At 46.7% G+C, this 23,886-nt stretch overlaps 8 protein-coding genes across 8 annotated transcripts; 3 read left to right on the top strand and 5 right to left on the bottom strand.

The window, feature by feature from the left end:
• Positions 1-209: 209 nt before the first annotated feature.
• On the top strand, positions 210-1,139 carry GL218_00253 (putative c6 zinc finger domain-containing protein; the record flags this gene model as incomplete). Its single annotated transcript, XM_033576665.1, has 1 exon — positions 210-1,139. One exon carries the CDS (start codon positions 210-212, stop codon positions 1,137-1,139), a length of 930 nt encoding a protein of 309 aa, XP_033441594.1.
• Positions 1,140-2,093: 954 nt separating this feature from the next.
• Positions 2,094-3,354, bottom strand: GL218_00252 (uncharacterized protein; the record flags this gene model as incomplete). Its single annotated transcript, XM_033576664.1, has 2 exons — positions 2,094-2,542; positions 2,598-3,354. 2 exons carry the CDS (start codon positions 3,352-3,354, stop codon positions 2,094-2,096), a joined length of 1,206 nt encoding a protein of 401 aa, XP_033441595.1.
• Positions 3,355-4,684: 1,330 nt separating this feature from the next.
• GL218_00251 (uncharacterized protein) lies at positions 4,685-5,194 on the bottom strand (the record flags this gene model as incomplete). The annotated part of the gene is made up of 1 exon (XM_033576663.1): positions 4,685-5,194. One exon carries the CDS (start codon positions 5,192-5,194, stop codon positions 4,685-4,687), a length of 510 nt encoding a protein of 169 aa, XP_033441616.1.
• Positions 5,195-6,029: 835 nt separating this feature from the next.
• Positions 6,030-9,736, bottom strand: GL218_00250 (uncharacterized protein; the record flags this gene model as incomplete). The annotated part of the gene is made up of 8 exons (XM_033576662.1): positions 6,030-6,708; positions 6,768-6,958; positions 7,027-8,154; positions 8,205-8,459; positions 8,544-9,184; positions 9,235-9,274; positions 9,329-9,483; positions 9,547-9,736. 8 exons carry the CDS (start codon positions 9,734-9,736, stop codon positions 6,030-6,032), a joined length of 3,279 nt encoding a protein of 1,092 aa, XP_033441593.1.
• Positions 9,737-12,014: 2,278 nt separating this feature from the next.
• Positions 12,015-12,608, bottom strand: GL218_00249 (uncharacterized protein; the record flags this gene model as incomplete). The annotated part of the gene is made up of 1 exon (XM_033576661.1): positions 12,015-12,608. One exon carries the CDS (start codon positions 12,606-12,608, stop codon positions 12,015-12,017), a length of 594 nt encoding a protein of 197 aa, XP_033441436.1.
• A 1,412-nt stretch (positions 12,609-14,020) lies between these two features.
• GL218_00248 (Replication factor C subunit 1) lies at positions 14,021-17,417 on the top strand (the record flags this gene model as incomplete). The annotated part of the gene is made up of 5 exons (XM_033576660.1): positions 14,021-14,123; positions 14,179-14,236; positions 14,298-14,339; positions 14,397-17,039; positions 17,090-17,417. 5 exons carry the CDS (start codon positions 14,021-14,023, stop codon positions 17,415-17,417), a joined length of 3,174 nt encoding a protein of 1,057 aa, XP_033442085.1.
• Positions 17,418-18,563: 1,146 nt separating this feature from the next.
• Positions 18,564-20,784, top strand: GL218_00247 (uncharacterized protein; the record flags this gene model as incomplete). The annotated part of the gene is made up of 4 exons (XM_033576659.1): positions 18,564-18,829; positions 18,891-19,200; positions 19,275-19,592; positions 19,687-20,784. 4 exons carry the CDS (start codon positions 18,564-18,566, stop codon positions 20,782-20,784), a joined length of 1,992 nt encoding a protein of 663 aa, XP_033441442.1.
• A 1,118-nt stretch (positions 20,785-21,902) lies between these two features.
• On the bottom strand, positions 21,903-23,294 carry GL218_00246 (uncharacterized protein; the record flags this gene model as incomplete). The annotated part of the gene is made up of 1 exon (XM_033576658.1): positions 21,903-23,294. The coding sequence occupies one exon, from the start codon at positions 23,292-23,294 to the stop codon at positions 21,903-21,905; it is 1,392 nt and encodes a 463-aa protein (XP_033441441.1).
• Between the last annotated feature and the right edge of the window lie 592 nt (positions 23,295-23,886).

Raw genomic sequence — 23,886 nt, 5'->3', positions numbered from 1 at the left:
ACTCAGCGGCTGAAGCAAATATATCTCCAGTTCAACTATTAGGATGCGAAAGCCATAATACCCCAGGAGTCCGGAGTAGCATACCGCCAAGTCAGAGTTCGGATAATCCACTACTAACAAGACTTGACGACATCCCACAAGTCAACAGTTTATTCAACGAGACGTCATCGCTGCCGCATAGCGATGTAAACGACTTCGACTTAAATCCAATGCTCCCGCTTTCCGAGCATAGAACCTCTGAGTGGGATGAAGCGATCGGCTTTAACTCCGGATGTTCCGCGAGCAGGGACCCCCTAGAGGTACACAGCCTCTTTACGGCGAAGCTAGATCGGCACGAATGCCTCAAAGAGCTCTCCCAGCTTAACGTCGACCTGCATGCTCATTGGCGAGCCCTCCAGGAATTAGACGAAAGCGGGGGAGTAAACTTCGTCACGTTCTGCGACCATCCGCCTCCCCCGGTCGGCGATGGGGTGTCGCTTGCCGAGAAGCTGCTTATCATGGCGCAAAGATTCCAACAGGCTATTACGAATCTCATTTGGGTTGTAAAGCATGAGCCCAAGCCGCTACACCAACCTGGACATGTCGTCGCTGACGATGGAATCACAACCGATTCTTCTTCGTCTTACGTTGGGGAGCCGTTATTAGGGCCTCTAGGTCGGGAGGAGGATAGTTTCCAACCCACTTTTGGAGATACATTGGCTGAGCCAGATGTGTTATTATCGTCCCCGTTCGTCTGCGTACTCGTCAGTTGCTACGTGCAAATGATCAACCTCTGGGAAATCATGTTCTTCCACGCACACCGGCGGGCCATCGGCATCGACCGATACCCCCTTACGCTCTCCGATCCCAGCAAGGGCGTTCAGCTAGGCGCCTTCTACATGTTCAGCGGAAGACTGACGAGCATGTTCTATTGCCAAGCGGTGCTGTATTTTCTCGACAACATCGACCGGGGACTAGGTATATTGCCAGAGCAGAGGCAACAGGGCGTTTCGGGTTTGATATCACATGCCCGCCATTTCGATATGCTCCAGAAAGAGCTTGGTGGTCAGTTTAGCGAGGGGGGAAACGAACGGGTCCGGGGGTTGAAGGATATGGTTGAGAAAGCCAGGCTGCATTCGGTACAAGAGTCGGGAATTTAGGCTCTTACGTGTTGTAAAATATTAAAAAGGGAGCTTACGAAGACCAATGCGTATGAACTCAAACTCTTTCCCAAGAAATTCAATCCATTAGCACGTGCTAGCGAGAGCTACTATCGCCCCGGAGGTTTAAACTCGGCGACTATCTTTCGTAGGAAATGATATTCGAATATCTTGATATGCGGTATACGCTTAAGGCGTATTCACTACCCTATAGAAGGACAAAATGATACTTATCATGATTATTAGCAAAAAACAGTCGATACACGACTTTCGGATTCTCCAAATTTCTATTCCCTCACCAGTTCCCATATATAAACAAAGTCGCATACGGCATATATCATATAAGAATTACATATAAGAGACATAACTACCCCCTTATCATTATTATCTTAGATATAAGCTAGTAATATGCGCGACGTCTTACTCTCACTATGTATTCTCTAGCATACTTGGATTCTAACGACACATACGCATGTGTATAAAATAGGACAGTCGTGTTTAAGTGCTAAGCATAACAATACAGGAGTATTATTAATTAACTATTAGCAACGTGCACTTGGTCCTTGCAAGAGCATATCACAAATCCTATTATGACCCGAAAGTTTGTATTATAGGATATCTGTCTACCTAGCACAAAAAAGAAGCAAGCATTAAAGACTTGGCCACTCTTTGCGATGTAAGATCTCAGGGGAGCGATGCTACCGAAATCTGTAGACTAATGATCCGTGCCATTTCGATGATGCGTAAGATATTTTGTGAGAAGAACCATCGCTTCCGGAGACCCTGGTTGTAACCGATAACGCCTGCAACGATTGGGTATCAACACCTGGAAATGAAGAGGAACAAACAAGGAAAAGAAAAGTATTCTTTAGGATCCGGTACGCCATGCTGTGTATGTTTTATTACCTAGGATCGGTCTGTGAAGAAATAATGATATAAGCAGTACCAAGTGTGCTACGGGTGTAGCGTCGGAAAGGGTATCTTCATAGTGAACTCAAACTTCGACATGCCACCATCGCCGAAGACTACAGGAAGGTCGCTGTAAAACTTGGTGTTAGAGGCGGGTGTGTCATCGATGTTCATCTTCCTGAAGCTATCGGTAAGGCTGAAACTTCGCGTCTTCTGACGTTTATAGGCCGAAGTGACTCGACCCGAGATTGGCTCTTGCTGCTTCACAGGGACTAGTTCGTCAGTGTCCCATTCGCAAGTCAAGACCTTGAATTTGACCTTCTCTGGGTCCACCGGACCTTTAGAATACTTCTGACAATAGGTGATGTAGTTCTCGCGAACCCATGAGAGGGTGCGGAAGACGTGAGTGTTGACCTTGCAGAGTTGAGGGTCAACTTCGTAGTATGTGCGTCCCCCCTCTCCGCTAGCAAAGCTCTCGCCCTTATCCCCATACGCTTATTCTGTTGTCAGTTGCGAGTAGAGCATAATTGTGACTTGCGATTTACGTACCTCGCTTTGCGAAGATGCACGAAGTCGGCTTAGACTTGTCGCGCTGCTTTCGAACCGCCAAGCAGTCCATGAAGTAGAAAGACTCGAGATTCTTGAACATGGCAGCGAATTCGTATGCATGTCGCGGACGCATATTGCCGTGATCGCGGTGATAAGTGTGTATTATGCCACAAGTACGACAAACACGGCATTCGTCATCCCACTTCGTACTATAACGGATAGCCACACGGCGAATTTTGGCTAGCTGATCTTGATCTAAACGCTCAGCCCAGAGGCCTAAAGAGCGGGACCATGTGGCACCAGGATAGTCGAAGCACACAATATCTGAAGATCCCGCCAAGTGGACAAGACGGCCGTTATCGAGAGTCAGGTTGCCTTGACGTTCGATTAGGTTTTCAACCAGCCTCTTTGCCTCGTTGCAAGCCAATGACAGCTGAGTGAAAGTCTTGTTCATGGTAAGATAGTAAGATTTGTCGGCTGCTGGGAAGGGAAATACGGGTTTGAGAGTGCTGGTGAATTTTGACTTCTTGACATCCCCTCCCATCTTATGTGCATACTGGGGACCCAGAGAGTTAAAATCGTTAGGCGTATCCGGGGCATCGTCATTCTCCTCGAACTTTAGAAAATGGATACCAGGAGTATAGATAATTTCTTCCCAAATCTGATGGCGGATGTCGAACGGGAATCTGGCAAAACAAGTAAAACGCTGCAGATCAACCGGCATAGCCAGACGGACAGGGGATGATGTGGACGACATATTGTTCAACGAGGGTGATTAAGATGGAATTGATTATTTTAGACTGGCGTCGGGTGGGTAGTTATCGGCTAAGAGGAGTAGAGCGACAACAGTTAAAGGTGGCGTCTCGAAATGATATCGCTCCTAATTTTAACGAGGCCGTTCTAAATTGACGGACCCAGTTCGGGTATTACAGGAGAGGAAATCAACGTCGGTAAGGTAAATTCCAGATTATGTAGATGGTTCATATCCCAACCAATGAACGAGGGGTAGATGACGAGGTGGTAGACACCTCAAGGGCTCATGTCGTACTCGAAAAGATAATCCGTAGAATCACGATTGTAAACGCGTGGGTAGGAGGGGGAAGCGGCGTTGACAAACAAAAGATGATCCGGGAGGCTGGAAGTAAAGGTGGAAAATGTGGAAAAGGTAAGGTAGAAAAAAAGGTAGAAAAGAGTTGATAAGCTTGGATGGAATAAAGCTTAAGGAAAAAAAGAAGTTAAATTTGTGAAGTACCTACGTACCTTAGTTGCGCGTTGTATTACCTTAGTTCGATGTTACAAGTAACTAGACGTAACAGCAGAAGCATTCATAAGTATAATGCTGTGTCATGTGCATCTAATCTGCATGTTTATACGTATTATGTCGCTAATACAGGCCAAAATAGATGAGGCTGAAATCTAGGTTAGGTACCTGGATGCCTTAAGAAGACTTGCAGTTGCAGCTAGATTTAACGATTTGGAGGACTTTCAGGGGAACCCCGCTGTTGAGGGGTACCAGACTGCTAGACAGCCCAGATGGTGGGATGGTGGGGCCCAGATCTGTAAAATAACCCCGCTTATATGGGACCTTAGAAGTAACGACACGGTCTTACCCCAGTACTTTAATTGTCAAGTTAGACCTAATTTAGTATAGCTTCATACTTGCTTAGTGACTGTCTAAATAACGAGCTAGGTTAGGTACCTTGTAAATTGTAGCTACGTCAGGCTCTACATGTACCTATTTAATACCCAACCTTTGCGCACATTTATTATTTACTACAACAAACTCTCGAGATGATACCTCACCTTGCAGCTTTAGATAAATCCCACATCAGCCCATCTCTTTAGGTACCTATCTATCTATCCAAGTGTTCATCACGGATATATTCCTTTCATCCAGTATGTTTCAGAGATTAGAGGAATGAACATGTTCACGCTTAAAGCGTCTGGTCGATAACGAATAGCTTCAATTTATTTATTAGTTAAAATAACTTAACTCCTACCCCACCATATTCGTGAAGACTTTATACGATAGCAATGTTCTTATACGATCAGGCGTCGACGCCTATAGAAATAACTTCCCAACTAAGCTAACCTTGAATCATTTGTATCTCCATATCGACTGCCTCACTTTGGAAAGCCCCCCGAAATGTGTCGTCACTGGCGCCAGCTTTCTCTAGGGAAGCCTTAGGAACGGCGTCGGCCTCTGACAGCCAGACACCCATCCACTCTCCTGCACAAGCGACCCTCACCTTGCCACGTAGCTCCTCTAGTGGCACGATAGGATCCTTGAGCTCCAGGACCTGCTCTCTAATCTGGCCCGCCCCGATCTCGACTAGGGCGTCCGGCCCCGGCGGCATTTTACGCCTGATCTGGATTGTCGGAATCTTAATGGGGCTGTCACTATCGGCGTGTACAAAAGACACGAGGCCTAACTGCAACGCTAACGGATCCAAAGGGGAGTTCCAGGACAGGATCGTCACGGCGCTAGAGTGAGTATTGGTGACAGCGACCGCTAGCTTCGGCGGAGAGGATGATGCGCTGCTGACTTGGCGGACTGACACTTTCAGTTTCGAGATGACGTCGCCCGTGTCTGACATGTTCACGATGACTGGATCGGAATCGTTAAATTTACCGGCGTTCCGGAATAAGAGGATCAGTAAAGTGAAGAGAATCAGCGATATAATTAATCGACTTTGATTTAATTGTGTAATACCCATAGACACTACGATAAAACGCTCGAACTTTTATTTCTGGGAGGATAAATAACTAACGTTAGCAGTGGAGATGCAGGAGATGGGTAAGGTCGGGCCACAGCAACTATTTTATAGATGACGGCAAACAATGATTGCTACATGCCTTGTACGTTCAACAATTATCATGCTGTATTACAAGATGATTGTTAGGTATTTAACATGCGATAAGTAACATCGATGTTTGGAGAGACTGCGTCATCGTAACACATCTTAGAGCCAACTTCTCGATTAGGCGTACTCGTCCGATACTTATCGGTATCTACACTCCAAATGCGACACCATGACCGTGGATAAATATGATGCCAAGCCATCCTGCCGAAAGTATTAAGTGTTCTAGAATCATCATAGAATGGGTTGCAATTGGTCACCGTATAGCACAGAGAGGCTCGGCTACATATGTACAATTAGTTTGGGTAGTATAGGTAATCAGAGACGTCAATTATAACCAGATATTTTAAACATAATATCAATATCAATTTATAGCCAACTCTCCACTGAAGAGAGCACAAAATACCACCATAATTAACCCCTATCTAATCCTCAGCTAACCACCATATGTGCAAATACTCAGTCTATCTGAGGTATATATGGAATCAAGTCAAAATACAATAGTCCTCCTCCGCCAAGGTATCAAACAATATCTACAACAGCAACAGCAACAACAATATACAAGGCATACTTAGTCGAACACGTCCGTAGCATACCGGGTATTCCGCATGCCTTCCCACCACCGAGCTGCTTGCTCATCTGTCACGTCCTTGCCGTGAGTCTCCTGCGCGCCCTTCTTAACTAGCTCGACAATGGCTTCCTTAACACCGTCGCCAACGGCACGGGATCCGCAGATATACAGCTTAGCACCTTCGCGCCAAAGCTTCAGGATATCTTCTTCAGATGCTCGCAGCGCATCTTGCACGTATCGGTTTCCTCCCGCCGCCTCGGGCTTACGGCTGAATGCTCGGTGTACCGTCACGGCTCCCGTACTCTCCCACTCCGCCAACTCGTCAGCGTAGAGATCGTCGCGGCCCGGCTCGCGGGACCCGATGAATAAGAGAGCGGGTGCGACTTTGCGGCCGGCGGCGATCATGGATGCGCGCTCTTGGACGAAGCCCCGGAAGGGAGCTAGGCCTGTGCCTGCGCCCACGCAGATGACGGGTGTGTTCTCGACATCTTGCGGCAGATGGAATGCTGCGTGAGAGGGGCGGACGGCGATGTGTAGCTTGTCGCCCGGTGCGAGGGATGCTAGGTACGAGGATGCTACGCCGACATATGTGCCCTGGCCGGACTTGGACGGGGCCTCGAGGACCGAGAAGGTCAGGGTTACGTGGGACGGGTTCCATAGAGGGGAGGAGGAGATGGAGCTAATTGATGTTAGCATTGCATTCAACTGTTAGGTTGCGAAGGGATTAGAGTCACGTACTATTGTCGCACGCGCATAGGCGGGAGCATGGCGAGAAAAGCGCCCAGCGGCAAGTCAACAGACGTGTACTTCTCAAGTAGGTCTAGTACTGAGATGCGCTTGTTGAACGTCTCTTCGGGGTCCTTTGCAAGATTCTTCAGAGCTTCCTTTTCAGCTTCGTCCTTTGCGGCTTCGGCTAGAGTGCTTATATTCTACGATATTGTTAGTTGGACTCCTAATGATACAATATTAGGGCAGATTAGGTAGTCTTTTAGCTTACCCTCTTTGTGGCCGGTTGAGATAGTTCCACGTAAGCGCCGAAAATGTCGTGGGCGGGTAGTGATGCATTGGTTGGGAGGGAGGTCATGCCGTCGCTGTCGATGGTAATATGCGCATCCCAGGGAAGATGGAACTTGCGCATGGCCCGCTCGACGATCTGCTTGGGGTTGATGGGTAGGACCGCCAGATAGTCACCAGCTCGGTATGTTTCGTCGCTCGGAAGTACGATTTCGATGTGCTTCTTAACGGGTTCTCCTTCAGCTGTCAACGTACGAGTATCGACGACCAAGCCTTCCATAACGTCCTGTCGGAGGGTAGATGTGCGTGGGCTCGTCACTGATACCTTCAGGCCAGAAGCCGGTGATAGGTCCGTCTCAACCTCAGATGTACCATATTGCTTGTTAAGCGATGACCAAAGCACCTCATCCTCCCACGCTTCAAAGTCTGCGAAAGCGTCACCGTTTCCAACGTCGGTGAGTCCCAAATTTGCGATGCGAGTAGCGCCGCCTTCTTCAAGCTTGCTATCAATCAATTTCGGTATCCTGTGGAAGGTCTGAGCCCAGTCGTGGTGGCCGACACCGAAGACGGTGTATTGAACACCTTCAAATTCAGTCTTGTCTTTGATACTCTCTAGCCAAGACACGAAATGAGCAGCGTTATCCGGCGGTGCTCCCTCGTATGAAGCGGTGACTATGACGATTGGTTGACCTTTAGGTAAGTTTCCATTCGCGGTATCCAAGATATCAAGCTTGGAAACCTTGTAGCCCTGGCGCGATGCGTCGCTAGCTACTCTCTGGGCGAGGGCCTCGCAAGTGCCACTGTTACTTCCGTAAAGGATTGTGATGGGCTTTCCGCTACCATCAGTACCGGATGTCAGGGAGTTGTTTAATGAGAGTCCGCTCAGAGCGTCCGCTGGTGAATCGGGTGTTCCAGCTAGACGATGCTCCAGTTGGCCCGGAGTCATGCCGTCGCGGAGGGTTGCCCTCATGCGGAAACCCTTCGGCTTGATAGTCAATGTTTGCTTAATGGCTAGAGTATAAGATGGATCGTCAAGGACGAAGTTGAAGTTTTGCAAAAGCATGGCTATGGCCAAAGTGGCCTCCTGCCAGGCAAACGGACGACCGATACACTAATAGGGTGTTAGTAATGTGCTAATATCCATACGGCGTTATCACTCACAGCTCGAAGGCCATTGCCAAAAGGCTTCCATGCGTTTTTGGGAAGCTTGTTGAACGGCTCGTCCAGCATGCGCTCCGGCTTAAACTCCTCGGCATCCTCGCCGTACACAGCCGGGTCCACGTGCATCTTCTTCACCATAAGAACAGTTACTTCGTCCTTCTTTACGGGGTACTTTCCGGCGAGGAGAGTATCCTCCCTGGGTGTGACACCGATCTGAGGGATGGGAGAACATAATCTTAGGGTTTCACGCATCACCTAAATGTGTGTTAGTATACTCTCTTCTATATGCTAGTTGGTGCGCATGTGAGGCGATTTAGGGGTATTAGATTCTTGACTTACAGCTACAATGTACGGAAGCTTAGACATATGTTCGACTGTGATGGGACCTTTCCCGATAACAGTGTCGACCTCTTGTTGGGCCTTTCGGTAAGCCTCGGGGTTTTTTAGAAGTTCAAAGAACACAAATGAAAGCAATCCTGATGTCGTTTCGTGACCGGCGATGAGGAATGTAATCAAGTTGTCGGTGATACTTGTATCAGTCATGTGCTGTCCAGTTTTCGGGTCCACGCCGTTAAGCATGGCACTGAGAAGATCCTTCCGGTTGGAAGGGTTAGTTTTACGCTCTTGGAGAACTTCGTCGGACGTCTTTCGTAAGACTTCGATATCCTCCCAGTACTTGGCGTCTTCATTTCGGTAAAACCAGGTGGGCATCGTTCTGTTCGGCCTGTTGCCGGACTCGACAAGGAAATCACCCATAGCGGCAACGAACGGGTGAAGCTCTGAGGTATAGTAGCTATTAAAACGATAACCCATCGAGCAAAGAGCGAGCGTGTCAAGCGCAAGACGAGTAAAGTCTTCAGTAACGTCGATCGGATTTGAAGGACCATATCGAGCCCATTTCATAGAGAGCTGAGTGGCAATCTCGTGCATCTCGTCAAACATGCCCCGAATCGATAAGGGGCCAAATGCAGGCATCAAAACTATCTAATGTAAGCATAACTCAAGTTTCTTAGGGCTTTGGTAGACGAACCTCGATGAGCGATACCCCAGTTAGGTTCTTCTGGTCGAGCCTATGGTCTTGATTAACATCTCCTGCCACCAATGTTTATTGTAAACTAACTCACTGTGAATAAGCCATCATGAACGCCATTTCGAATTTCATTAAGAGCAGATTTGGGAATTTTAACAAAACGCTTCTCATCGCAAAGCTCATCTATGATACGATGGCTTGAAGAAACCACCAGCGACCTTCCAGGAAGGCGAAGTCGATATATCTCACCTATACGAAGATATTAGTTTAAAAATTCGATGAAAAATAGGGACTCGTTCTGATGATACTCACCATACTTGTCGGCGAGGGAAATAAATGAGCGTAAGGGGAGTTCTCGATCGATCTCGGTAACATGACCTAGGAAAGGTAGACTTGGTGGCTCTGGGATAGGTGTTGTTTCTGACATTGTATCACTTTCACTGTTGCTAGGATCACTGTTGCTTTGTCGAAGAGTTAGGATTGAAGGCCACTCGATGTTCATACTGTCCAAAGGAAATCGTCTCTAGGATAGGAACCCTAGAGACTTTATATGTATAAGGACGTTATAGAAATGTTAGATGTATTCGGGTACTATAGAGCTCAGCCTCCGGTAGGCTTTGGTAAACCCCGAATCGCCGTCGGTAACTTGTGGCTACCTGGGTTGAATACCTGGGTAGGAGGTAAGTCAGTCGTCAGGATTGCGAATTGGGTAGGCCGATTGAGTGACGCAAACAAGCGGGCGAAGGAAATATGAGCAAACGGGTTAACAAACAACTTAAGCGCTCTGTTTAACGTGAATAGAAATATCCTTGCTTATTCGATATATTGCGTTGCTATGATATGTACTGTGATATGCACGAGTTACTTAGTAATGAGTGTTTTTAATTTTTCTTTCTCATTTTTTTTTCTCTTTGAAGAACATGCTGAATGAACCGAGGCATGTTTTCCTATTTTGTCGATCCACTTGGGCCGTGACGAAACGGAAAGGTCGCAATACACATCTTCAAGTCTTGACTTCATAGGTTATCCACTCTACTACCAATGACTAGCTTCTGTTACGCCAGGATTCCCTGTCGTGTTTATAAGTAAAACTGCCATGTGCCGACCACTGAAGGAGCTGGGATCCGTATTGTGCGCTAAGAAAGGCGGTCCATATCGATTCTAATGCATTAGTGTGTAAGAAACATTACTATCTATGTGGCCAAGCTGAGGCAATCCCGTTGGCATAAGGCTAGTTGTACGGAAATGAGAAGATGAGTAAGTGAACCTCGGTCGTTTTGGCCAAGTCCAACAGGTTTTTTTATGGGTGGGCTGATAACCATCAGGCACTAAGACGACGGGATAGCCGTTGGCGTATCGTACTACCTATTAGATAACTGTAGTGTACATTCATTAATATCAGATAGGCTTTTCTAAACTTGCTGGCATCATCTTGCAGATTTATTAAGCAGTTTAGATATGACCGATTTTACCCTCCTATTAAATCGCTTCTATTACGTGCGTACCTACATACATGTAAGTAAGCGTCTTAAAGCAACTCGGATATATCCTAGCATGGGTATGCTTGGGTACCTCCAACGTGCATTTTCGTGGCTACTAAAAATGGAATAAATTGACGTGATCAAAAGATAGGTAACTTTTACTACCTAACGTATAGTTATCTAATATTAAGGCAGTTAGTATTAAGGGTCTTCCCGTAGGATCAGTAACAAGTAGTTTAGTTGGTTCTACATAACTAAATTAGGCTTAAGATATAGAGGGGACCTCCCTAATACGGAGTCACAAGCCATAAGCCATAAGCTTAGAGCTTAGCTAACTCTAAGTGCACATATCGTCGTATATAATTCCAAAGAAAACAGTCCAACATAACTTATTTCCTACCTACCCATATCAATGTTGAGCGAATATCGCCCTATCATATTCCGTAAATCGTACACCATTTACAATTGCATAAACACGTCTGCTTTGTCGAACGATCCAGACTCATTTTCTTCGGATGAACTAACCTACATGTATTCTATTTCCGTGGTAAACGAAACGCCCCCTGAATAGGTATTGAACCGCGGCTTGACCCCGGTATGGATGCTTCCAATGAATATCTATGCCATGTCGGCGAGTCGGGACTCCCGTCTCATTAATTTACACCGCCCGGGTTAAAATCCCGGACCAATTTATTATCCCGTTCCACGACGCATAAAAATTTATCTAATCAACACGATACCTTCCCGCGACCAGACATCTAGCCCGATATGCGGCACTACAAAGCGATTATTACCGATACGATGACGCAGCACTTGGGGGCTATGTATGCCTTACAGCCTCTAAGATGCAGAATCCGTTCGGCAATCGATGCCGATTGTCAGACGTGAAATCTTCCATAGCTTCTCTACCGATATGACATGCAGGAATTATATCCTTATTCTGTACATATTGCTAGTCGCCTTTGCATCAGGTATGTACGGCTAGCGCAATCCCGGTGGATAGGAAACAGCAACGAAATGTTCTAGCGGCTTGGCTAATTCAACAGTTTATAAAAGAATAGGTACCTTACATAGTACGATTGGCCCCTGAAATGGTCCAAGGGAGACAACAAGGTAGGTAGGTAGCATCAATATTGAATAAACTTGAACGATAGCACAAGAGAATACCAATGCATGATGGTTGGCTAAACGTCGTTATTTATTAATCCATACTCTCTTATTGACAACTTGCCTATCACCTGTTTATCATACGATTCCCAGCTCACAATCAAGCAGGCTTATCGACTTTAGTCTTTAGAGCTACTTCGTCTGTACTGGATTCGCAGCTCTCTTTTTCTTCTTTGACGTCCCAGCTTCAGTACCATCGGGAGCATCAGTTCCAACTTCCGCTCCGTGACCCTTTGCAGGGACCTTGATAGTATCTTCATCCCAGATTTCCAGCTGAATCGAGTCTTTGCGAATCTCTGCAGCGTCTCGAAACACGCCTAGAGGTGCCGTTCTTTGCGTCTTAGATAACCGCGCCACGATAGCAAGCCCGGAACCCGGCGGTGTTAGCGCTGCCTCGAAGTCTGCTGGCTTCGCGCACTGCGGCGAGATGGCCAAGTAGCACCCTGGCCCGGATGAGCGATTCTGAGCCTGATAGGCTGAGCTGTAGTTGACCACTGGAAACGTGATATGATGCGATTTGCCGGGATAGACGTAAATCTCCGGGTAAGTCATCCCCGGGTGGAGATGCGGTGGTATGGCTAGCGGTAGCAATTGGTGTGTCATTCGGGACTCCGAGTCCGATCTTCTCGAGCTGCTTCTGGAGGCTCTAATCTCATGACGCTCTTGTCGAATATTCGCGGCTACATTGCCCCCGGCGACTTCTGAGTGAGAACATCTTAGATCCATGCGTCGAGATAGCCTAAGTGTGACACATAGGTCGCACGAGCAGAGCCGTAGTTCATGAGGAAAAGGTGAGAAGGGAATAGGAGTGACGTAAGGAGAAAATAGTGAATGTCTCATAGAAGGGGTAGTGTTATTGCCCAGATATGAGTCGTTAGACATGATAAACTTCTATGTATCTTACCTATTTTGCTTGACTGGTGAGATCTAGAGCGGTCTCCGATGACGAAACACATATTTGTAGACAGGAAATTGCTGTGTTGACCTTCGGCATTTGGTCCGGGACCGTCCAGATATGCGGTGCATTCTCTTTGTATGTAAATGAGTACCGTACCTACCTACCTAAGGCATAGAAATAATATGACAAGAGAGCTAGTTAGTCCCTTTACTACAGAAAGGTATCAACAAGAGCAAAATACGTTAATTGTTTATACCAGGTAAGCTCTAGACTATTCATACATATATTAATTAAGCACATCAATGAAAGGTCATAGGGTTAATAAAGCGAAGAATATGCCGGAGCTACAGTACTGGCTTTAAAGGAAGTCTAGGCATGCTTGAGGAAAGTATGAGCTTATGCTATATCCATTGATTATACGGTTGTCTTAGGTATCTAAAGTAGGTAGTCAGGTTCAGTGAGAAGACTCTGTTTTCTCTGCGAGGGGATATTTGGCAGTTTGATAATTCACTTGACTGCCTTAGATTAGGTTAGGTACTTATTATTCTTTTTAATTTGTTTATTTCCCGAACAAAGCCACATACTTTAGATACCTACCTTATTTTCATAATCTAGACATTGAATTTTCATAAATATACTCTCAAAATGGTTTCTTCAAGCTAAAAATCTAACCTAGGTAGCTTGTCTGGTTATAGAAGTCAGAGTAAGGAAAACTTTATTCAGTTCCATACGTACGTACTTTATAGATAATTCATTCCGGGAACAAAGATGAGGGTTTCCTTCTAAGATATCAATTTTTTATAGAGGCAACTTCATATTGTAATGTAATATGACTCTTGTATTTTGCCTTTTGATAACAGATGCTATGAGATGGAACCTTTGAAATATTTCCGCAACCACTGGTCGTGGAAACATTTTAGTGGGCTACCTGACTTATGTAATGATATGTACATGTGTACCTGCTTACATGTACTTGCCAGCATGCCAGCATTAGGTAGCAGCATGATAGGCACCAGTGGCACGTGCACGAATCGCGCGAATCAATTCCATTAAAGATTGTAAGGACTAGTTCCAAGCGTCGGCGCGTCGGCGCGTCATAATTCGCGTCGAGCATTTTAGTACATTGTTCACTTTTCCTATGAAAATACCTACTACCTCTTTTTTAGCAACACCACCGACCTTCTACTTGACCACTAAACTAGAGCTGGGTTAATACCAATACCCTCTGAGCTTGAATAGTATGCCGGATATCCGTTCTTTTTTCGGGGCCAAGGGCGGTGCTCCGGCCTCTTCAAAGCCAGTTTCAAAGAAGACGGCCGAAGAACCGCCAAAGAAACGTACCAGTGCGTATCCCTCGAAATTGAGTAGTTGACTTGGCAACTAACGATACATAATTAGAGGGACGAAAGGTTGTGGATGATAGCGATGAAGATGAAGATGAGGATGTAGTTGCAGAGTAAGCAGAATAATTATAAATCTATCAAGATGAAATTGATTGAAATTAACTGGCTCTGAAGGACAAAGAAACCAACTACAAGATCTACTCCTAAGAAAGTGGCGTGAGTGCCATTTTTATATTATAAACACATTAGTATCAAACTAAAATTCAGCGTTAGCGACAAGGTGCAAGGGACAGCTACTACGGCGAGTGAATATTTCGCATCGAGCAAGTCGAAGAATCAGCCAACTGCGAAACCTGATATAAAACCACAGTCGCAGCCAAAGCCCAAAGTTGAAGTTCGGTCGAGTCCGAGAAACAAGAAGACCATAGCAAGGGACGTTGCAACCCTAAGCAAGGATGATGAGACCACGCCAAAGAAGCGCCCTGCGAGCAAACTTAAACGATACGACTTAGATGAGGAGGAGGATGAATTCATGGACGACGACGCAGATGCCGGTGACGACATATTCGCTGCGGACGCTAAGAGTCGTAATAAGCGAAAGAACGATGATTACGCTGAGGAGGATAGTGAAGAAGACTTCCTTCCCAAACCGAAGAGAATTGCTTCTCGTGCCAAACCAGCAGTTGAGGATAACAAGCCTACTACGTCAAAATCTTTGAAGAGTAATGTGGCCTCCAATTCGGCGAAGAAGAGGAAGACACCCGAGTCTGAACCTAGTGAGGAAGAAGATGACGACGACGAACCTCCGTCCCGTAAGAAGCCAGCAGCGAAGAAACCTAGGGCGCCGAGAGCCAAGAAGGTGGACGAACCAGAAAACGCAGAGATCCAAGCGATATTGGACGATATCCCTACAGTTAGGCCACCGACGCCGCCAGCCAAGGACCCCGATGCCAAGTTTGACTGGAGAAAGGCGGCAGCAGGCGGGGGAAATAGTGGTCCCCCACCGAATCCAATTGCGGAATTACCCGAGGGTGAGGAAGATTGTCTTGCTGGCCTAAACTTTGTTTTCACTGGGCAGTTGACTACTATTGCTCGCGAGGAAGCTCAATCGTTGGTAAAGCGACATGGTGGAAAGATCACTGGTGCTCCAAGTAGTAAAACTAGCTACGTGGTACTAGGTGAGGATGCTGGACCGAGTAAGCTTGCGAAAATCCGCCAACATGGTATCAAGACGATCAACGAGGAGGGCTTATTCGAGCTCATTCGTCGCTTACCCGCCGGAGGCGGAAATGGAAAAAATGCCGAAAAAGCCCGGGAAAAGAAAAGACTAGAGGAGGAAAAGGTCAAAGAAGAAGCCGCCCAGATGGAACGAGAAGAAAAGGCCCGAAAGGTTGAGGCCGAGAAAGCACGGAAAGCAGCCGTCGCACGAGGCGCTGGTCCTTCTCCGGCAGCGCCAGCCCCCATTTCTCAGCTATGGACCGTGAAATATGCTCCAACCCAGCCAAATCACATATGTGGTAATAAAGCAGCGGTTGAGAAGATCCAATACTTCTTGAGGAACTGGCATAAAACACGTAAATACCAGTTTAAGAAGCTTGGCCCAGATGGCATCGGTGGCTTTCGCGCCATTATCCTTTCCGGCCCCCCAGGTATTGGCAAAACAACAGCTGCCCATCTAGCTGCTAAGCTTGAGGGTTTCGACGTTATAGAGAGCAACGCTAGTGATACGCGTAGTAAAAAGCTTGTGGAATCTGGAGTTAGTGAAGTTATGAATAACACATCCTTGCGTGGCTACTTTGCAGGAGATGGGAAGAAGGTAGACGAGGAGAAAAAGAATATTGTCCTTATTATGGACGAAGTTGACGGAATGTCTGCTGGCGACCGTGGAGGTGTGGGTGCTCTTGCGAAGTTCTGTAAAAAGTCTGACGTGCCTCTGATTCTTATTTGCAACGAGCGAGGATTGCCTAAGATGAAGCCCTTCGATTCCGTGGCGTTCAACATCAAGTTTCAACGCCCAACAATCGACCAGATCCGCTCGCGTATGATGACTATCTGCCACAGAGAAGGGCTGAAAGTGTCGCCGCAGGTGCTTGAAGCGCTCATTGAAGGCAGTAACCGGGATATCAGGCAGATTGTTAATATGCTATCCACAATCAAGCTAGATCAGACCTCTATAGATTACAGCCAGGGAAAGGATATGTCGAAGGCTTGGGAAAAGTCGATAGTGCTGAAGCCGTGGGATATCTGTCATAAACTGCTCGGCGGCGGTTTATTCTCCCCCGCAAGCAAGGCGACTCTTAACGACAAGATTGAGCTCTACTTCAACGATCACGAGCTCAGCTACTTGATGGTACAAGAAAACTATTTGCTAACCAAGCCAGCTGCTCTAAACCAGTCTCAGTATAAGAGCACGCGTGAGCATAATCTCAAAGCTTTAGAGCTATTCGATATGGCAGCAGAAAGTATTAGCGACGGCGACTTGGTGGATCGGATGATTCATGGTCCCCAACAACACTGGAGCCTGATGCCTACTCATGCAGTCTTTAGCACAGTTCGACCAGCTAGCTTTGTGGCTGGCCAGCTTCTAGCTAACAATTTCTTCACAGCCTGGCTTGGCAACAACAGCAAATCCAGCAAGTTGGGTAGATATGTTCGTGAAATTCATTCGCACATGCGACTCAGATCCTCTGGTGACCATCACGAGATTCGCCAAGAATATTTACCAGTGCTCTGGGTACGGCTTATCAAAAGACTTGCTGACGAAGGCAAGACATCTGTTGACGAAGTTATCGACTTAATGGACAGCTATTTTCTCACCAGAGAGGATTTCGATTCTATTAAAGAACTTGGCGTTGGCCATCAAAGTGAGGAGGGTGTTAGCATTGAAACCCAGACTAAGTCTACTTTTACTAGGCTGTAAGTCAGACTTATGCAGCGACCTTATATCCACAGGCTAATATTTATAGGTACAACACGAGGTCCCACCCAATCCCTTTCATGAAGGCCAGTAGCGTGGTGGCTCCGAAGGCGGCTCCAAAAGATAAACCAGATCTCGAGGAGGCAATGGAAGGCGACGATGCAGATGCAGATGCAGCAGAGGCCGTTGAGGCAGTTGATGATAATGATGACGATGGCGAGATTGAAAAAGACAAGTATATCAAAAAGCCGAAGGCTAAGCCTACAAAGAGGGGCGGTAAGAAAGCAGCAGCAGCTGAGGGCGGAGATGAAGACGGGAAGCCAGCAAAGAGCCGCAAGGGCAAGGCTGGTGGAGCTAAAGGCAAAGCAAAAAAGTGAGATATATCATATATTATCACGACTTACGTGGACTGGGCCTGTCTTGCTTTATTGTTAATATCTCTTAGGCTTTAGGGCAATATCATTCTTAGAAGAGAATGGAGTTGATGATGCATGCATTTTAATTTACGAATTCAGGGGCAAAATGGTTTGTTCTTGGAGTCTTCGCATACATTAAGTACCTAAATATAAGGTCTACCAAGAAGTTCTTCTAATCAATAATTATATACCTAATTCTACAGCATCTGTCTTTAGGCTTCTAGATACTGATAAATGCAGCTAGGCATGCTGACTTGGACTTGACTTAACGTAACAGCCTTAGGTAGATACCTGTGTAGGTCGACAACAACATTACCTTAGGTACCAACTACCTAAGATGTATGCACTTTCCCCCCGAGGGTTATGAGGTTATGCGGTGATAGGGTGCACGTCCGCTGTCTATCTGCAGTTTTAGTGAAAGCAAGCTTTGGTAGCGGAGCAACATTAGGTTAGGTAGTGTTCCAAGTTGTGATAACGACTTCCGACTTCCTTCTTTCCTTCTTTCCTTCTTTCCTTCATCCCTTCTTCCTTTTCTTTCCTTCCTCCTTTTTATTCTTTTGTTTCTTTACACCTTCGCAACCTTCCGTTTCGCACCTTACACCTACATCTTCAACACACCTTAACACACCTTAACACACATTCCGTTACCACGTCCATTTTATTTTCTTATTTCTTATTTCCTATTTCCTATTTCCTATTTCCTCCCATCGCCGCAATAAAAGCACACAACCTTGTGCAACGTAGTCAAACGCTTTCATTACCTATTCATTTCCCTTGACCGTTACGCCATCTCTATTTGTCGGCGCCCGTCGCTGGGCTCTTCTTCACCATGTGTGAACCCAAGGATAAATCGTCGACCCTTAATCCTAACCGTTCTAAGGAAAACAAAGGTTAGTACCCCTTGCAAGCTATTTTCAGTAACTACTTTAACTAATAATAATACTTAACATTATAGTTCCAGACCCCCCTCTCTTGCATTCAGAATTTAATTCAGTCTCATGCAGCGATGAGGGATTAAGAACCTGCTACTTTGATAGTGACCTGGGCAGAATGCCTACGCCCTGGATCCCTCGGGCTGAGGACTATCCTCTTACAGTAACACCTGAGATGGCCCTTAAAAATTCCCAAAGCGGTAAATCTCAGCTGTTTGTCCCTGGCTGTTCTGCCGCCAAGCCGACCGGAAGTGATGATAAGCAGACGATTTCCAATTCGATGATGCAGGCATACATAGCTATGCGTGGTCCAGATATGGGAGAAATTAACGACCCTTTGTTTGAATGGATCCAATCTCACAACGATGAAATGACTCGTAAAGCAGCATCTCAACCTCATGGCACCCCCGAACCTGCTGACAACCCCAGAGATGTCACCGAGTATGTTATCTTAGAGACTTTCCCGATATAGACATGTCGCACTAACACTTGTATCTTCTAGGATGTTGGGTTATATGGATAAAGCTATCGGATCCGATAACATGGGCGGTGATTCTCCCCGGGCTGCCATATTTGAGCTTCGGAGGCCGACAATTAACCACATAGCTCCTCCGGCTGTGATGAACCTTGTGCCTCATCGCAGGGCTTATTCAGCAACGGATCATCGTATCCCTGCATGGGGAGATGATGGAGATGATGAAGACGATGATGAGGGCGCTGTTCCTACTGGCCGTCTTTCTCCTTGCACTTTCCTCCAGTGGTCTCAGGATTGTAAGCGTTGGGTTCGTAAAGAGATTATGGACCCTAAAAACGTAAGTTTATTAGTTCCCTTCTCCTTTTTTGCTCCATTCACTTTGGAATAGCTGCTGATCAAGTATTTGTTTAGGTTCTTGCCAAGGCCAAACGAATGCGCCCAACAGAACCTGTACCGGCCAGGGATCATTATCCCTACTACCTTGAGGATGCAAAGGCTCAGAGGGATCACTTTACAGGAGAGGAATTCTCCCCTCTTTACCAAGTCCCCCATAGCCCATCTCTTATCTACACTCCTCCTGGTGTGCCTAGCGTCTCATACGCTCCTACTGCATTCTTAGCACAGTATGACCGTATGGCTCCTCTGGATGCCAAGAAGCTTCGAGACCATGTGTATGGCAAGACAGAGAAAAGCATGCCACCTACTAGTACAAATGACAAGTTCACAGACGTATGTTGAGTCCTAACCCCTTTTATGTATCATACGCCGGGTAAACAAAGAGCACATTTATTGAACAGTTACTAACATAACAATTTCTTCACAGTCCGAGGTTAATAATGTGGCCAACAGAATCACTAGATCTGAGGGCTGTGGTATTCCCGGTTCGGAGATTTACGCTTTTCTCAAGGCCCAATACAAAGCTATCTCAAAGGAGCAAGCTGAAGATGAGACTCTCCGTAAGAGAATCTCGGCACAAACCAAGAGGATCCACGAGCTCGAGATTGAGCGAGACGGTCTACGAGAACACTTTATCCCTCTTCTGAAGAAAAAACGCTCCGAGTACCGTGCAGATCAAGAACAGCGCGCATTGCAAGCGCTTCAAGAGCAACGCGACATTCGCGATAGTCGCATCCGCGAACATCTAGGGAACCACATCCGTGAGGTGCAACTGATACTTGACCGCTCATACATGCAACGAAGCGAGTCGAAGCAAAAGTTTAAGGCGAACCAGCAACGCCTGGCACAGCTGGAGCAGGAGATTATTGAGGATTGTCGCATTGCTGGAACGAGTCCTCAGGACATTTATGATGAACTTAACAACCTTGTACCACCTCCTTTAGGTCCTACATGGTCGGTAGCAAAGGGGGTGAGCCACAGCGCTGAAAGCTTCTGTCGTGCCCTTGATGATAATACCACCTATCCAACTAGTGCCGCTGCTAAAGAGCCCAGAACGCAGGTCGGCGAAGAGCCTAGAATGGGTACTGTTGATTCCGTTTCTGGACGTACTCTTGTTAACCCTACGCGTGATCGTCCATTGGCATCCTTCTCACTAGACGTTGGTCAAACCGTCCGTGATCATACAATCAGTAGCCGTGACCACCATTCTCTATCTTCCGCAAACAAGACAACGTTCCCTAGTGGGCACAATCCCCAAGGTGAATATGCCAGTGGTCCATATCGGGCATCCGACTACGGGCGTGATAGACCTATTCCATTCGGTAGTCAGCCAATGCCTAACCCTCGCATGGATACTACTGTTCATAACACTATTCCTGGCAAAACCGAGGAAAGTTCCTCTACCCAGGGAAACCTTAGAGAAAAGGACAAGGGCTCGTCCCACATTCGAGGTCCTAACCAGCGTATCTGCTTTGCTCCTCCCCCGGGCAAACCCGATCCGATTGATCGCTCTTTTTATGATTAGGTGGCCTATTTATGACACGAAATCAGCATACCGGCACCATATCCCCGTCAGCCTGTCGAAGGTTGTACTAGACATCTTTGATTTTAATTGGTTCTGTCTTCAGTCTAGGTCACGACGACTTGTGACTTAGTTTTCCTTTCAATTTTTTTTGTTTCTGACAAAATCGCCGATATTGGCGACTCGTCTATCTTCTTTTTTATTTCATCGAATCGCCGATAAGTCAACAACTTACCCCAATCAATATGATGGGCTTGATTTGCCGGGATGGCATATCACCTTCGAGAATCAATTCTTTGCACTCTCCCCTATTAGGGATCGACAATGAAAAAGTTGTCCACTGAGATATGAATTGACAGAGATGTCTCTCTTTTTAACACCAACCTTCATACTTCCCTATTGGGAGTCACATGATAATTTTGTTGTCTACAAAGACACCAAGTGGCAGATTTATCTGTTCTTTTTCGAAATCAATATTTACCGGACCACATGGTGGTCTTTACGATTTGCAGCATCGTCATCATCCTCGGTAGCTAGCTAGGCCTTTGAGGGGTTGGTCTTTCAGCTTTCTTTTCATTAATAATTGCGTTGTGTTTTTGTGTTTACTGGGATTGAGGAACAAATTTCCCAATACAAATTAATGGTTGAAAATTTTCGAAATTCAAAAGGTCGGGTTTGTATGTAATGAGACGGCGATTCATGGGTGGTTGGACGGATGGCATTGAACGATTGATGAGCTGTTTTGCTTGATACATGTATGCAAATACCTAGGTACTATTCTATGTGCTTGGATGCGCTGAATTGACAATGGAATTCCTTTGTCCCAATCCTAGTTGCAACTGCTCTACAAAATGACCAGTGTAGTACGTGATAAGTATAACACAAACACACTTGAATGATTATAGCCCCCATCTTTGTAGCCCAACAAGAGCCACTATAGTAGTCACTATAAGAACTTGAACTAACTCTTATAATACAAATGCAACGCGGAATGCACAATTAACGCCCTAATCAAATCGTACATGAGAGTATTTGAAGTGACCCTTCGACTCAGAAAACCCTATACTGCATGTAACCTTTACACCACTACAGCTTCTTGTGAACCAACAGTAGAAACAATTTTACCACCGATTACGATTCTCCCTTTCATACTCGTCCTCATTATACCCCTCCCATTCAGCCCTCATCCTACTCATATCAACCTCGCTCCTAGTGCCCTGTCCCACAACCCGGCTCCCCTCAAACGTAATCCCCATCCAATCCAGCTCGCCCTTCACCTTCCCATCTCCGAGGAATCGGATCGACCCGCGATTATAATCTCCATATATCATCGGACCTTCTAGCTCCTGTCCGCGCCAGGTAAACCCCAGCGACTCGGTGGAAGACTGCCACGGCCGTTGTGGGAGGCGCATGACGCCGCTGACGATGCCGAGGTCGAAACGGCCCCAGAGCTCGGTCCCGCTAAGGGTGAAGACTAGCGAGAAGTTGATGTGGCCCCATTCCGAAGTCACGAACTCGCTGGTCAGCACGTACCGCCCGTTGAGCAGGCCCAGGGGCTTGAGTTCCTCGTCTTCGTTATCGTATAAGCCGGCACTGTCTCGGTACGAGCTGCTGGGGTAGCCGTATCCGTCGTCGCTGTCTTCGTCTTTGACGTCGTCGTCGTCGGAGTTGTCGGAGTACTCCCTCTTCACGGGGGACGGGGTGTTGCTGCTGCCGCCTCGGCCTCTGGTTGCCTGGCCGCGACCGCGAATAGCAAATTGGGGGGCTCGTGCGGGTTGAGGGGTTGATGCTGCTGATGTTGCCGCGGTGCTTTTGCGGCTGGGGCCTTGGTAGGTCCCCCCGCGACGGGCCGTCCCAGCCGGAGGGGGTTTTATAGCGGTGGTTTTGGTAGTGGTTTTTGACACGGTGGTCTTTGAAACCGTGGTCCTGGAAGCGGTGGTCTTGGATGTTGTTGCTGTTGAAGCTACCTTAGGGGTGGTAGCCGCCTTTGGAGCCTTGGGCTTGGTTTCAGTCTTCTTCGCTGCTGGCTTACTAGGTGTCTTGGCCTTCTTATTCGAATTGCTGGCGGAGACGGTGACGTTGATACCGCCGACACTGACAGTCACATCGACGTTCGAAGACTCAGCCTTGCGCTTGGTACCGGTAGTCTTGGGTGCGGGTGAAGAGGCAGCATCTTTGAAGGCTTTTTTAGCCTCGCGCTCCTTTTTGATCCATTCCTTCTTCAGCTCCGACTCCAATTTCTTGATATGAGCCGGGACGGAAACATTTCCCGCATTGACGGCGTCAAAGAGACGCATGCGAGCCACGGCCTTTGTTTTGGAGACCTGCAGACCGTAGTGGATGAGCTGTGCCTCGAACCAATGGGCCGGGTGATCCTTCTCGGAGCCGGACTTGAAATGGTCTTTGAGCTCCGCTACGGTGGCACGCCGATGCCGGTTATGGCCGCTCGCCTCGGCGAATAGATCTCCGGCGTAGGAGAATCCATCCTTTGAGGTAGGCGATGCGAGCGACATGGCTGCAATTAATTGTTGTTAACTGAAAATTCGATTTTTGAAGGACTCGAATAGGTGAGTTAGGTTTGCAACCTATCGAAGAAAATTATGTTTGCGATCGCTTAAAACTTAAACGCTTGTCTTCCTTTGACTGGTTGCTTGAGTTAGGTACGGATGACCCCTTTTAGAAGTTTTGTCCAAAGAGAACTCCTTGTTTACGCACTGGGCTTTAATGGAAACAATGTTATTAACAAGTCTTGACAAGGATCTCCATGGGCAAAATTTTGAAGGGGGAGGCTCATTGGCTTTGGTACTATGTCGGTCTGTGCTCATTTTTATCAGCTGGCATACTGTACTTATGTTTCCATGTGAACGCAGAAGTTTATTGGATAGGTAGTACATGGTAGTACATATGTATTAGCAGGCATTATGATAAGTGATCGAGTATTCTTATTCTCATTGAGCTTCAATTATCTTTCAATGCTATCCAGACTCTCAAGCTACTTCGAGTTGAATTGTGTTAGCCAATTGTTAGCTAATATGTAGTAAGTTGGGTACATATGGTAAAAGTGAATGAGGTACCTAGGGCTTCGGCACAATAATATATAGAATT

This window comes from Daldinia childiae (assembly GCF_008694065.1).
Source record: "Daldinia childiae strain JS-1345 chromosome Unknown Scaffold1, whole genome shotgun sequence".
NCBI classification, from domain to species: Eukaryota; Fungi; Ascomycota; class Sordariomycetes; order Xylariales; family Hypoxylaceae; genus Daldinia; species Daldinia childiae.
The sequence above is the reverse complement of the archived record's forward strand: the minus strand, read 5'-3'. Positions and strand labels throughout refer to the sequence as shown.